The sequence below is a fragment of the Nerophis ophidion genome, linkage group LG20, assembly GCF_033978795.1.
Source record: "Nerophis ophidion isolate RoL-2023_Sa linkage group LG20, RoL_Noph_v1.0, whole genome shotgun sequence".
Taxonomy (NCBI): Eukaryota; Metazoa; Chordata; class Actinopteri; order Syngnathiformes; family Syngnathidae; genus Nerophis; species Nerophis ophidion.
The window spans coordinates 34,057,929-34,072,118 of record NC_084630.1 but is presented as its reverse complement, the minus strand read 5'-3'; the positions used below and the strand labels follow the sequence as shown (position 1 = coordinate 34,072,118).

Here is a 14,190-nt window from a genome sequence, read left to right as displayed (position 1 = left end):
TATATATGTGTATGTATATTGTATACATGTATATATTAGGGGTGTGGGAAAAAATCGATTGGAATACGAATCGTGATTCTCACGTTGTGGGATTCAGAATTGATTCAGTTTTTTGTTTTTTGTTTTTTTATCAATCCAACAAACCAGTACACAGCAATACCATACAATGCAATCCAATTTCAAAACCAAACCTGAGCCAGCAACACTCAGAACTGCAATAAACAGAGCAATTGAGAGGAGACACAAACACCACACAGAACAAACCAAAAGTAGTGAAACAAAAATGAATATTATCAACAACAGTATCAATATTAGTTATAATTTCAGCATAGCAGTGATTAAAAATCCCTCATTGACATTATCATTAGACATTTATAAAAATAAAAAAGAACAATAGTGTCACAGTGGCTTACACTTGCATGGCATCTCATAAGCTTGACAACACACTGTGTCCAATGTTTTCACAAAGATAAAATAAGTCATATTTTTGGTTCGTTTAATAGTTAAAATAAATTTACATTATTGCAATCAGTTGATAAAACATTGTCCTTTACAATTATAAAAGCTTTTAAAAAAAAATCTACTACTCTGCTAGCATTTCAGCAGACTGGGGTAAACCCTGCTGAAATCTTATGTATTGAATGAATACAGAATCGTTTTGAATTGGAAAAAATATAGATTTTGAATCAAGAATCGCGTTGAATCGAAAAAATCGATATATAATCGAATCGCCAACCCAAGAATCGATATTGAATCAAATCGTGGGACACCCAAAGATTCACAGCCCTAGTATATATATATATATATATATATATATATATATATATATATATATATGTGCATATATATATGTATGTATGTATGTATGTATGTATATATGTGTGTGTGTGTGTGTGTGCGTGTGTATTTATATACACATATATATATATATAGATATAGGTATATATATATACAGTGTATATATATATATCGTATTATCTTGAATTGCCGCAGGGGATATAGTATGTGCCCACCTTGAATCACTGCTGGATCAAACTCGCTTCGCAAAATATTTAGTGCATGCTTAGTATTACCGCCTGGTCAAACTCGTGATGTCACGAGTGACACTTCCCCTGTCATCATTTTCAAAATGGAGGAAGCTGATTTCAATACCGGTAATTTGAAATTGCATAAAGAGAAGATTAAGAGCTATTCAGTAGGATTTAAGGTCCAAGTTACATCACACTCAAATTTTTACTGCATGCCTTTGGTAAGTGCGGGAGTGAGAAGAGGTTTTAAAATAATAAGCGCCCTGGCGGCAATTCAAGGAAATATATATATACAATGTGTATATACACATACTGTATAAGTGTGTGTGCGTATATATGTATCTATGCGTGTGTGTATATTTGTGTATATGTATGTGTGTGTGTGTGTGTATATGTAGATATATGTGTGTGTTTATATGTATATATGTATGTGTATATGTATATATGTATATGTATCTATGTATATGTGTATATGTACAGTATATGTATACGTGTGTGTGTGTGTGTGTGTGTGTGTGTATATATATATATATACACACAGTATATATATATATATATATATATATATATATATATATATATATATATATATATATATATATATATATATATATATATATATATTCAGTATGTTTTATATATATGACTAATTAAGGTTTAGAATTGAGGACTGTTGTCAGAAATCCAGGGTTGCGGCATGTCTTCCAAGGAGACGACGGGGGTCATCAAGTCCGCCAACTGGCCCATGAACTACAAGGCCAACGCCGAGTGCATGTGGAACGTGGCGCTGCCAATTGGCAGGAAAATCACGCTTGCTTTCACACACTTTGACCTGGAAGCCAAAGACTTCCTGTCGTCCAAATGCTTCGATAACGTCATTGTGTACGACATCCACGGCATCACCAACGCCTTGATTAAGAAGCACGGTGAGTATGAAAGTATCGCATGGACCGATAAGTACCGACCATTTGTAACTATTTGCATTCCTTTCAGGGCCATTTTGTGGCACCAAGTTGCCAATAACCATCCAGAGCAAATGGAACAGGCTGATTATACGCTTCCATTCTGATTTGTTCACCGAGGGTAAAGGCTTCAGAGCCTACTGGACTACAGACCCCAGTGTGCCTGCACCTACTGAGCCGCCTGTACCGCCAAATCCTTGGGACGGCATCAACATAGGTGGAGTAATCATAGCATTTGTTGTAGAAAAACTGGGAAATCTTACGGTCAAGGTTAAGTATTAAGTCGTAAGGGTCGGGGTTTGAGTTAGGTTAGCTTTCGAGTCAAGGTTGGGGGGGTAAGGGGACGGAAAAAAGTTAGGGTTAAAGTTAGGATTAGGGTCTGGGGCAGGGTTTGGGTTAGTGTTTTAAGATTGGTGTGTAAATTAAGGTTTTGCGTTTAGGGTTTGAGGCAGGGTTAGGATTTACCATGAAACGTGGACCCCAACTTAAACAAGTTGAAAAACTTATTCGGGTGTTACCATTTAGTGGTCAATTGTACGGAATATGTACTGTGTTGTACAATCTACTAATAAAAGTTTCAACCAATCAATCAATCAAAGGAACTCACGGTTTAGGATGAGGTTAGGGTTAAAATAGGGAGTCATGGGTAAGGATTCTGTTTAGAGCAATAGTTATTAGCTGGTCTTGCTGGAGGACCCATTATCGCCCCTTACCGAAAAGCGGTGACCAAAATTTGTCATCTTTACACACAAAATGAAATATTTTAATAGTGTGTTTCTTAATAATTTTAATGATCATAGGTTCAAATACAGCCAAAATTGCTAAAAAGTTAAAGATTGAAAACTAATAGTTTATGCTTTAATCAAAAAATTTACAGCAAAAATGTTTTAAGCCTTTACTTTGTGTCTGTTTTCATTGAAATCCTAAAACTCAAACAACTTTTGCACCATTTCCGGTTCTATTGAGAGGCTTGAGTGAGAACAGCGCGTAACCCAAGACCCACAACTGCCAATCAGTTCTCATCGTTCACCTAAAGAGTCTCTCAAAAAATCAACGTGTTTGCAAACATCACATCTCTACCAAACAAACACCTGGGACTCATTAAAAATATTTCTGCAACCCCAAAACGGCCCCACCAGTAGATAATCAGTAGTTTAGAGGTTAGGATTTGGGTTAAGGTTAACTAGTATAGAGGTTTAGGTTGACTTGGGGTTGACATTAGGGCGTTACATTTAGGATTTGGTGCAGGGTTAGTTTTCTGGTGAGGTCTGAAGTCAAAATTTGGGGGTTAGGGTTAAAGATTTAGATTTAGGATGAGTATCCCATCTGACTCGATAGATTTTCCTTTGAAATTAGGGCTAGGGCATGATGTTTGGGGTTGGACTTTGGAGTTACGGGTAAGTGTTGGAGTAGGTATCTCACTTCTGTGTTCAAAAAGGGTTAGGGTTTCGTTCTAAGCTTTGGCCCCATTCCCCGTTCACCTACAGAGTCTCTCAAAAGAATCGACTTGTTTGCAAACATCACATCTCTACCAGACAAACACCTGGGACTCAGAAAAAATATTTCTGCAACCCAAAAGCGAACCCACCAGTAGATAATCAGTGGTTTAGAGGTTAGGATTTGGGTTAAAGTTAACTAGTATGGAGGTTTAGGTTGATTTGGGGTTGACATTAGTATGTTTCATTTAGGATTTGGTTCAGGATTAGGGTTTGGGTTAAGCAGTTAGGTTTGGAGTAAGGAGTATTAGTTTTCTGGTGAGGTCTGAAGTCAAAATTTGGGGCTTAGGGGTAATGTTTTAGATTTAGGATGAGTATCACATCTGACTCGATAGATTTTTCTGTGAGATTAGGGCTAGGGCAAGATGTTTAGGGTTGAGGTTGGGCTTTAGAGTTACAGGTCAGTGTTGGAGTAGGTATCTCACTTCTGTGTTCATAGAGAGTTAAGGTTAAGGTCTTGTAACTCTCGTTTTAAGCTTTTACTCCATTACCCGTTCACCTAAAGAGTCTCCCAAAAGCGGAATCACCAGTAGGTAATCACTGGTTCATAGGTTAGGATTTGGGTTAAGGTGAACTAGTGTAGATGTTTAGGTTGATTTGGGATTGACATTAGGGCGTTAAATTTAGGGTTTTGGTGCAGGGCTAGGGTTAGGGTCAAGTGGTTATATTTTCGTTAAGGGGTAAGGGGTATTTGTTTTATGGGGAGGTCTGAAGTCAAAATTTGGGGCTTTGGGTTAAAGTTTTAGGTTTAAGATGAGTATCACATCTGACTCGATAGATTTTCCTTTGAGATCAGGGCTAGATATTTGGGGTTAATGTTGGGCTTTTGAGTTACGGGTCAGTGTTGGAGTAAGTATCTCACTTCTGTGTTCATATAGGGTTAGGGTTAAGGTCTTGTAACTCTTGTTTTAAGCTTTGACCCCATTCCCCGTTCCTCTAAAGAGTCTCTCACAAGAATCGACTTGTTTGCAAACATCACATCTCTACCAGACAAACACCTGGGACTCAGAAAATTCTATTTCTGCAACCTAAAAGCGGACCAGTAGATAATCACTGGTTCATAGGTTAGGATTTGGGTTAAGGTGAACTAGTGAAGAGTTTTAAGTGGATTTGAGGTTGACATTAGGGTCTTACATTTTACATTTAGGGTTTTGTGCAGGATTAGGGTTAGAGTCAAGAGGTTAGATTTGGGTTAAGGCGTAAGTTTTAGTTTTCTGGTGAGTATCCTATCTGACCTGATAGATTTTCCTTTGAGATTAGGGCTAGGGTTAGATGTTTGGGGTTAAGGTTGGGCTTTTGAGTTATGGGTCAGTGTTGGAGTAGGTATCTCACTTCTGTGTTCATACAGGGTTAGGGTTAAGGTCTTGTAACTCTCGTTCTAAGCTTTGACCCCATTCCCTGTTCCCCTAAAGAGTCTCTCAAAAGAATAGACTTGTTTGCAAACATCCCATTTCTACCAGATAAACACCTGGGACTCACTAAAAATATTTCTTCAGCCCAGTAGTAGATAATCACTGGTTCATAGGTTAGGATTTGGGTTAAGGTGAACTAGTGTAGAGGTTTAGGTTAATTTGGGGTTGACATTAGGGTGTTACATTTAGGGTTCGGTGCAGGTTTAGGGCTAGGGTCAAGTTGTTAGATTTGGGTTAAGGGGTAAGTATTAGCTTTCTGGTGAGTATCCCATCTGACCCGATAGATTTTCCTTTGAGATCAGGGCTAGTGCTAGATGTTTGGGGTTAAGGTTGGGCTTTTGGGTTACGGGTAAGTTTTGAAGTTGGTATCTCACTTCCGTGTTCATACAGGGTTCGGGTTAAGATCTTGTTACTCTCATTTTAAGCTCCGACCCCATCGACTCCAAGCAGTCCTGTACGGATAGAACGTTGATGCCTCTAATGATGAAACCAGTGATCAAAAGTCATGTCCTTTTGACGACAGTTACTCTCTGTTGTGTTTCCAATCCCCCATTACCCACAAATACACAAATGTGGTGTCTGTTGTGTTTCCCAGACTGGCCCAGTACATGTGGCAGACCTGCCATCCCTCCTTCTGTGAAGTCTCGCATTGTCAACGGAGAACCTGCGACACCGCACTCGTGGCCCTGGCAGGTGTCCATGCAGGTTGGAATTTAAGCTTATGAGGCCGCATTGACATCAGAACTTTTATTGGAAGTTTACATACTCATGTTCAACGTCAGGTGTGGCCGTCCAGTCGACCTGACCCGACGTTCTTCCATACCTGCGGCGGGACTCTTATCCATAAGAACTGGGTGCTAACAGCCGCTCACTGCTTCATCAAGTAAACTTTGACTCGTTATTCCTACATCTTTTCTTATTATGGAGTATCATTTTCCGCCGACTTCCTTTCCCAGTTACGCCGACGAGCTGCACCGCTGGCGCATGTGCTTGGGCAAGCACAACCTGACCATCACAGAGCCAAGCGAGCGCTGCTTGAGTGTGACGGGCATCTACCGCCACGAAGCATTCAAGTACCCTACGGTGCCCACGGTGGAGTTTGACATCGCCCTGATCAGGCTGGACGGGGAGGCTGCGGTCAGCAACCAGATCTCATACGCCTGCCTTCCCAGCCAGGAGGTGGTGCTGCCTGAGGGGAAAATGTGCTACGCCAGTGGCTGGGGAGATGAGACGGGTAGGCCTAAAAACATTAACTCTGAGAGATAGTTCTAATACTTACATCATTTTATATTTTTTATAGTTCTCAACCATAAAAATCACGATTACAGGCAAAACTCCCCCCAAAATTGACAGAGGACTGATTTTACATTTTGGAACACCTATTGTTTAGCTTCAAAATGTGGGCGGGGCCTGCATCAGCCTGCCAACGTCACCTACAGAAGACTGGAGGCAATTTCGTACCGTGTGACATGTGTTTTGGTAGCATCTTCATCCCGAATCACAATAGTTTCGCTCAGAATTTGAAGGAATGATCAAATATGTCTGCCAGATGCATTTTTTCAGATCGTGGGAACACAAGTGAAGACGGAGTTAGCCTCCATATATTTCCAAACGTTGGCAATATGAGGACAATATAGACCCCTCTGGTCAATTTCACTCGCGCAAAAAACTGGAGCGTGGTTTGCAACGGTCATTTTAATGATTCTGACTTTACAGCAGAAGGGTTTTGGTCGGAGCCTGGATTTAGAAAATTCTAAGGACTCATTTTAAAGAAATCAGGAGCACCCTTGACTCGGGTAAGGGAGAGACTGATTAGAATTCAACAAGGTAGAAAGAAAATTAGAATTGGCGATCAAAAACGAGAGAACAAGAAGGTAGACAGCTCGCATTATATTTTGTGTCCTCTTCTACTGATGTTTTCCTTAAGATGATTTAAGGGAATTCCAAAGGAGCATGAGTAAACACGGTGTGTGGTGTCTATGGAAGACACCACACTTGTAATACTCGTAATGTTAAACATATCAATTTTGAAGTAATCATGGACCAGGGCGACAAAAACTTTCATGAAAAATAATACAAAATAGTTTTACATGCCTTTATTCACACTGTCTATGCGGGGGAATAGGTTCCAGCACTGTGGATGACATCACTCCAGGAGGGGTCGACATATCGAGTTTGGCGATGAAAAGGGGGCGTTCCAAGTGCAGTTAGTATCTGCCCATGACTCAAAAACAAATTGCCCTTTATAGGAAATGACCGCCATATTCCTTTCCAGGGGCAAAAAACATCCGGATGGTTTTCATCTTCTTTGGTCCAGAGGACACAACGTCCACAGTTTCCAATAAAAATTTGAAATGTGGAATTGTCGGACCACAGAACACTTTTCTACTTTGCATCAGTCCATCTTAGATGAGCTCGGGCCCAGAGAAGCCGGCGGACTTTCTGGGTGCTGTTGATAAATGGCTTTGACTTTGCATAGTAGAGTTTTAACTTGCACTTACAGATGTAGCGACCAACTGTAGTTACTGACAGAGGTTATCTGAAGTGTTCCTGAGCCCATGTGGTGATATCCTTTACACACTGATGTCGTTTTTTGATGCAGTACCCCCTGAGGGATCGAAGGTCACGGGCATGCAATGTTGGTTTTGGGCCTTGCTGGTTACGTGCAGTGATTTCTCCAGATTCTCTGAACCTTTTGATGATTTTACGGACCGTAGCTGGTGAAATCCCTAAATTCCTTGCAATAGCTGGTTGAGAAATGTTGTTCTTAAACTTTAGGACATTTTGTTTACAAAGCGTTGACCCTCGCCCCATCCTAGTTTGTGAATGACTGAGCTTTTCATGGATGCTGCTTTTATACCCAATCCTGGCACCCACCTGTTCCCAATTAGCCAGTTCACCTGTGGGATGTTCCAAATAAGTGTTTGATAAGCATTCCTCAACTTTCTCAGTCTTTTTTTGCCACTTTTTTGAAACATGTTACAGGCATCAAATTCCAAATGAGCTAATATTTGGAAAAAATCGGAAAGTTTTCCATTTGGAACCTGACGTATCTTGTCTTTGCAGTCTATTCAATTGTATATAGGCTGGAAAAGATTAGCAAATTATTGTATTCTGTTTTTATGTACCATTTACATAACGTGCCAACTTCACTGGTTGTGGGTTTTGTACGATAGATGGCATAATGTGGATCAAATCCAGGACAGCTGCAATGGAAATTCTGATTAGGGTTTTTTTTGTTTAAAAGCTGCTTTCTTTTTGTTATAAAGTCACACGGCACACCTACAAATGCCCCCCCCCAAAAAAAAAGTAAAATATAGTAAATCAAATAGAAAAAGGATTATTATCTATGTTCTTTTAGGCGATTCCCTGAATGCCAAAGTTGCGGAGGCCCTCAACCAGGTCGCCTTGCCTGTCGTCCCGTATGACACCTGCAAGAGGATGGACTACTGGTGGTTCCAGGTCAAGACCTCCATGATCTGCTGTGGTTATACTTTGCCAGATGAGCTCAAGTCCGTGTGTCAGGTACAAAAAATATTTAATTCCTAACGTCATACTCCAATGTTTTTTGCGTAACGTGTCCTCGTTTTTGTGACAGGGAGATTCCGGCGGTCCTTTGGTGTGCCAGGACTCCCCGAACAGTCCTTGGGAAATTCACGGAATAACCAGTTTCGGTCCTATTGGGTGCATCATGAACAAGAAGCCCTCTGTGTTCACCCGCTCGTCCGCCTACATCCCTTGGATCGAAGACGTCATACGCAGGGATATCTACAACAAACACAGTATGCTTCCCGCTTTCCTTCTGGTTGTCTTGCTCTCATTTTCACAGTCTTGACATGTTATGTAGTATCCGGTTGTGGCGGAGCAAAGGACTTGGCGGGTGCAGGTGGCACTTTCTCCTCCATGGGTTACCCGGGCAGCTACAGCAACAAGGCCAGGTGTCAGTGGAACATCCAAGCACCTGCGGGCAAACTAATCCACCTTCACTTCAGCAATTTCTCCCTGGAGGAGAGCGAACTGTGCCTGAATGACAAAGTTCGCATTACGGACACAGCTGGAAATCTAGGTGCGTAATCAAAACCCTTGGAATATGTCATGTGTGTCAGGTTCAAACACTGATGACATCTATTAATCAGACAAGAAGCAAGTAACCAAGCAGAGACAGAGTTCAATTTAGCTCATGAGGAGAACGCACGGCTCTGAACACTTAGTCACAGTCTCGCCCTACGCTCTACGGTTCAGCTCCCGCGTCCCTCTTTTTATTCAGAGTTCCATAGTCACATCACTGAGCCCGCCTCTAAAAGGAGTGGTCACATATATTATGCAAAGCAGGTCCAGGACGCACAGTACGTGACGGAATGGGCTGGGGGCCTTGTGATTTTGCTTTGTCTGCGTGTTGTCGTCTTATCTTCGTTGAGGTCCTTGAAGTCTCGGTCTCGTCTGCGTGCTGTCATCTTATCTTCGTTGAGGTTCTTGAAGTCCTTGGCTGTTAGCGGGCTAAAACAAAGATAACATCTGTGGCACAAGCCACCCCTCAGACAAGAGGTTTTGTCCTTGCATAGATTAGTAAAAGTCTAACTTGAGCACAATAGCTAATAACTAAAGCAACAGACTTTAAGCATACTAAAGTGAATGTGATAATATATACATAATTATTCTAACAGTGTGTTTATTCTTGAAAGGTTAGCATCGTAGACACCAGGGGTGTCCCGATTCCGATATCATTTGTAAGACATCGGCATCAATCAATCAATCAATGTTTATTTATATAGCCCTAAATCACAAGTGTCTCAAAGGGCTGCACAAGCGGTACAGAGCGCACATAAGGGCAAGGAAAAACTCACCCCAGTGGGACGTCGGTGACGATGACTATGAGAAACCTTGGAGAAGACTGCATATGTGGGCACCTACACCCCCCCCCCCCTCTAGGGGAGACCGAAAGCAATGGATGTCGAGCGGGTCTAACGTGATATTGTCAAAGTCCGGTCCATAGTGGATCCAACATAACAGTGAGAGTCCAGTCCATAGTGGATCCAATATACTACAGTAAATAATAAAATATCGTAAATAAAAAACATAGACCTTTATGGAGTTGTTTTGTCTTTTGGTGTTTGTGAGACTGACAGTCCTTGCGTGTTCAGGCACCTACTGCAGCCACATTCCCCCCAGGGAACTGGTGAGCGACGGGAACTCTCTTCACGTCAGCTTCTCCTCCAACGACAAGGTGGTGGACACGGGCTTCACGGCCACGTGGAAGGCGGTGGACCCGGCGGAAGGTAAAAAAAAACAGGACACCTGTGAAGGCCTGTTGCGTAACTGACACCCGTCCTGACCACGCAGCTCCGTGTGGAGGAAGCTTCAACACGGCCCAGGGTGAAATCACCAGTCCCAACTGGCCCAAGGACTACCCGGGTCAGACGGTGTGTACGTGGAGGATCAAGGTCCCTTCAGCCGGAAGCATCCACGTGGTCTTCACTCACTTCGAGCTGCAGGCCGTCAACGTGCTGGGGAACTGCGTGGACTACGTGGAGGTCTTCCACGGAGAAAACATGTTTTCACAAGGTTCAAATCGGAAATATTCTCACTTTGTTTCTGCCTCTGTAGCAGACCTGGGCAAATTAAGGGCCGGGGGCCACATGCGCCCCGCTGAGCATTTTTGTTGCGTTTCATTTGATTGTAAAATATGTCGATCGAAAGCGGATGTGACGTTCATATTTTGTCAATATTCAGTATTTTATCCTTCATAAAAAAATTATGATGTGAGGGCATGTTTTCTCGTGACCGTAAGTCTTCAACTATACAAAGTATTTCAATGGTTAGAATCTGCGCTTATGGATGATATACCAGTTACTATGGTCATCTAATTAGTTACTTTGGTAATGTAATTAGTTACTATGGTAATCTAATTAGTTACTTTGGTAATCTAATTAGTTACTATGTTAATCTAATTAGTTACTATGGTCATCTAAGTCACAGCAGCTCAGACGAGGCACCAAGCAGTGTGGGCGGGAAGCGTTTCCACAGACGAGGAAGGAGATTTTCACAACAAAGTTCTAAAGCTTAGTGGTATATACAATAAAATAGAATAGAAAGTACTTTATTGATCCCTGGGGGAAATTCAGCAATTAGCAGATATATCAGATTGTAGGTGGGTTTATTTTGTACCCTTCACATTCATATTTCACTGTTTGTTGCAGTTTTGTTGCGTTTCACTTGAATGTAAAATAAGTCGATCGAAAGCGGGTGTGACGTTCATATTTTGTCAATATTCAGTATTTTATCCTTCATAGAAAAATGATGACGTGAGGTCATGTTTTCTAATGGTCGTAAGTCTTCAACTATACAAAGTATTTCAATGGTTGGAATCTGTGCTAATGGGTGATATTCCAGTTACTATGGTCATTTAATTAGTTACTTTGGTAATATAATTAGTTACTATAGTAATCTAAATCACAGCAGCTCAGACGAGGCACCAAGCAGTGTGGGCAGGAAGCGTTTCCACAAACGAGGAAGGATATTTTCACAACAAAGTTATAAAGCTTAGTGATATATAGAATAGAAAGTACTTTATTGATCCCTGGGGGAAATTCAGCAAATAGCAGGTATATCAGATTGTAGGTGGGTTTATTTTGTACCCTTCACGTTCATTTTTCATTGTTTGTTGCATTTTTGTTGCGTTTCACTTGATTGTAAAATAAGTCGATCGAAAGCGGGTGTGACGTTCATATTTTGTCAATATTCAGTGTTTTATCCTTCATAGAAAAAAAGATGACGTGAGGTCATGTTTTCTAATGGTCGTAAGTCTTCAACTATACAAAATATTTTAATGGTTGGAATCTGTGTTTATGGATGATATTCCAGTTACTATGGTCATTTAATTAGTTACTTTGGTAATATAATTAGTTACTATAGTAATCTAAATCACAGCAGCTCAGACGAGGCACCAAGCAGTGTGGGCAGGAAGCGTTTCCACAAACGAGGAAGGATATTTTCACAACAAAGTTATAAAGCTTAGTGATATATAGAATAGAATAGAATAGAAAGTACTTTATTGATCCCTGGGGGAAATTCAGCAAATAGCAGGTATATCAGATTGTAGGTGGGTTTATTTTGTACCCTTCACGTTCATTTTTCATTGTTTGTTGCATTTTTGTTGCGTTTCACTTGATTGTAAAATAAGTCGATCGAAAGCGGGTGTGACGTTCATATTTTGTCAATATTCAGTGTTTTATCCTTCATAGAAAAAATGATGACGTGAGGTCATGTTTTCTAATGGTCGTAAGTCTTCAACTATACAAAATATTTTAATGGTTGGAATCTGTGTTTATGGATGATATTCCAGTTACTATGGTCATTTAATTAGTTACTTTGGTAATATAATTAGTTACTATAGTAATCTAAATCACAGCAGCTCAGACGAGGCACCAAGCAGTGTGGGCAGGAAGCGTTTCCACAAACGAGGAAGGATATTTTCACAACAAAGTTATAAAGCTTAGTGATATATAGAATAGAATAGAATAGAAAGTACTTTATTGATCCCTGGGGGAAATTCAGCAAATAGCAGGTATATCAGATTGTAGGTGGGTTTATTTTGTACCCTTCACGTTCATTTTTCATTGTTTGTTGCATTTTTGTTGCGTTTCACTTGATTGTAAAATAAGTCGATCGAAAGCGGGTGTGACGTTCATATTTTGTCAATATTCAGTGTTTTATCCTTCATAGAAAAAGTGATGACGTGAGGTCATGTTTTCTAATGGTCGTAAGTCTTCAACTATACAAAGTATTTTAATGGTTGGAATCTGTGTTTAAGGATGATATTCCAGTTACTATGGTCATCTAATTAGTTACTATAGTAATCTAAATCACAGCAGCTCAGACGAGGCACCAAGCAGTGTGGGCAGGAAGCGTTTCCACAAACGAGGAAGGATATTTTCACAACGAAGTTCTAAAGCTTAGTGATGTATAGAATAGAATAGAAGATACATTATTGATCCCTGGGGGAAATTCAGCAAATATCAGATTGTAGGTGGGTTTATTTTGTACCCTTCGCGTTAATTTTTCACTGTTTGTTGCATTTTTGTTGCGTTTCACTTAATTGTAAAATATGTTGATCGAAAGAGGGTGTGACGTTCATATTTTGTCAATATTCAGTGTTTTATCCTTCATAGAAAAATTATGGTGTGCAGTCATGTTTTCTAATGACTGTAAGTCTTCAACTATACAAAGTATTTCAGTGGTTGGAATCTGCGCTTATGGATGATATACCAGTTACTATGGTCATTTAATTAGTTAGTTTGGTAATGTAATTAGTTACTATGGTCATCTAAGTCAATTTTGTCAATATTCAGTGTTCTATCTTTCATAGAAACATTTTATATTCCATTATTTTAAGGCTTTCTGTCATAACGTTTTTAGCATTCAGTCAGACATTATTGTTAGTTTTGTATTAGTGTTCCTAAAAATAGATATACCGGCCTCCAGACACATTTTTTTTCTCTAAATGTGCCCCCCCCCAAGTTAAAATAATTGCCAGGGCCTGCTCTATGGTTATCATGTTTTTCCCCTATCAATATGCAATTGACCCATTTAATTATTTTTTTTTTTAACGTACACCAGGTCGCTTCTGTGGCTTTGCCCCGCCCCCGTCAATAATTGCCCCGGGTGATACGGTGGTCGTCCGCTTCCTCAGCAACGGGGCTAACCATCAGAAGGGTTTCCGTGGTTATTGGACCACCGACGCCGGTGTCGTTCCAACTCTGCCTCCTGCCACTCCCAACCCGTGGGACAACATTACCATCAGTACGAGCACATTTCTGACGTATACGATACGGGACAGTGTTGCTAGCGTATTGACTGTGCGTGATGGTGTGTCCTACCAGGTTGGCCGGAGGATTGCGGTAACCCGGCAGTGGCCCCCAATACGGGCACCGCGAGGGTGGTTAATGGGGTGGAAGCCGTCCCCCACTCCTGGCCCTGGCAGGTCTCCTTGCAGGTAGATATTTTTTTAACCATAATATTTCTTCATTGTCTCATTTTCAAGTGTAAAAAAAAAGAATGAAAGAAAAAGACGGTTTCTTTGTTGTAAGTGATGTACAGTACAGTAGATCAGTGTTTTTCAACCTTTACATTTTTTTCCATTGAAAAAATTCGGAAACCGTTAGGGTTAGGGTTACCTCAACCCTAACCCTAACCTAAACTTAACCCTTAGGGAAACCCTAACCCGGAAAAATTTAACTCAGCAGCCTATATTGACGATGAAAAGTCGTCGGCGCAATTGTTTGGTATGAATTCA

General features: G+C 40.7%; 1 protein-coding gene across 1 annotated transcript in view; it reads left to right on the top strand.

Moving 5' to 3' along the window:
• zgc:154142 (uncharacterized protein LOC555481 homolog) overlaps nucleotides 1-14,190 on the top strand; it is a 97,592-nt gene that overhangs the window by 66,603 nt on the left and 16,799 nt on the right. The window contains exons 11-22 of the mRNA XM_061881058.1: nucleotides 1,709-1,954; nucleotides 2,022-2,207; nucleotides 5,494-5,603; nucleotides 5,681-5,781; nucleotides 5,855-6,132; nucleotides 8,260-8,423; nucleotides 8,497-8,680; nucleotides 8,746-8,964; nucleotides 10,040-10,174; nucleotides 10,239-10,460; nucleotides 13,515-13,697; nucleotides 13,778-13,890. Of these exons, the coding sequence (XP_061737042.1) occupies nucleotides 1,709-1,954; nucleotides 2,022-2,207; nucleotides 5,494-5,603; nucleotides 5,681-5,781; nucleotides 5,855-6,132; nucleotides 8,260-8,423; nucleotides 8,497-8,680; nucleotides 8,746-8,964; nucleotides 10,040-10,174; nucleotides 10,239-10,460; nucleotides 13,515-13,697; nucleotides 13,778-13,890 (2,141 nt within the window). The remainder of the gene's footprint in view (nucleotides 1-1,708; nucleotides 1,955-2,021; nucleotides 2,208-5,493; nucleotides 5,604-5,680; nucleotides 5,782-5,854; nucleotides 6,133-8,259; nucleotides 8,424-8,496; nucleotides 8,681-8,745; nucleotides 8,965-10,039; nucleotides 10,175-10,238; nucleotides 10,461-13,514; nucleotides 13,698-13,777; nucleotides 13,891-14,190) is intronic.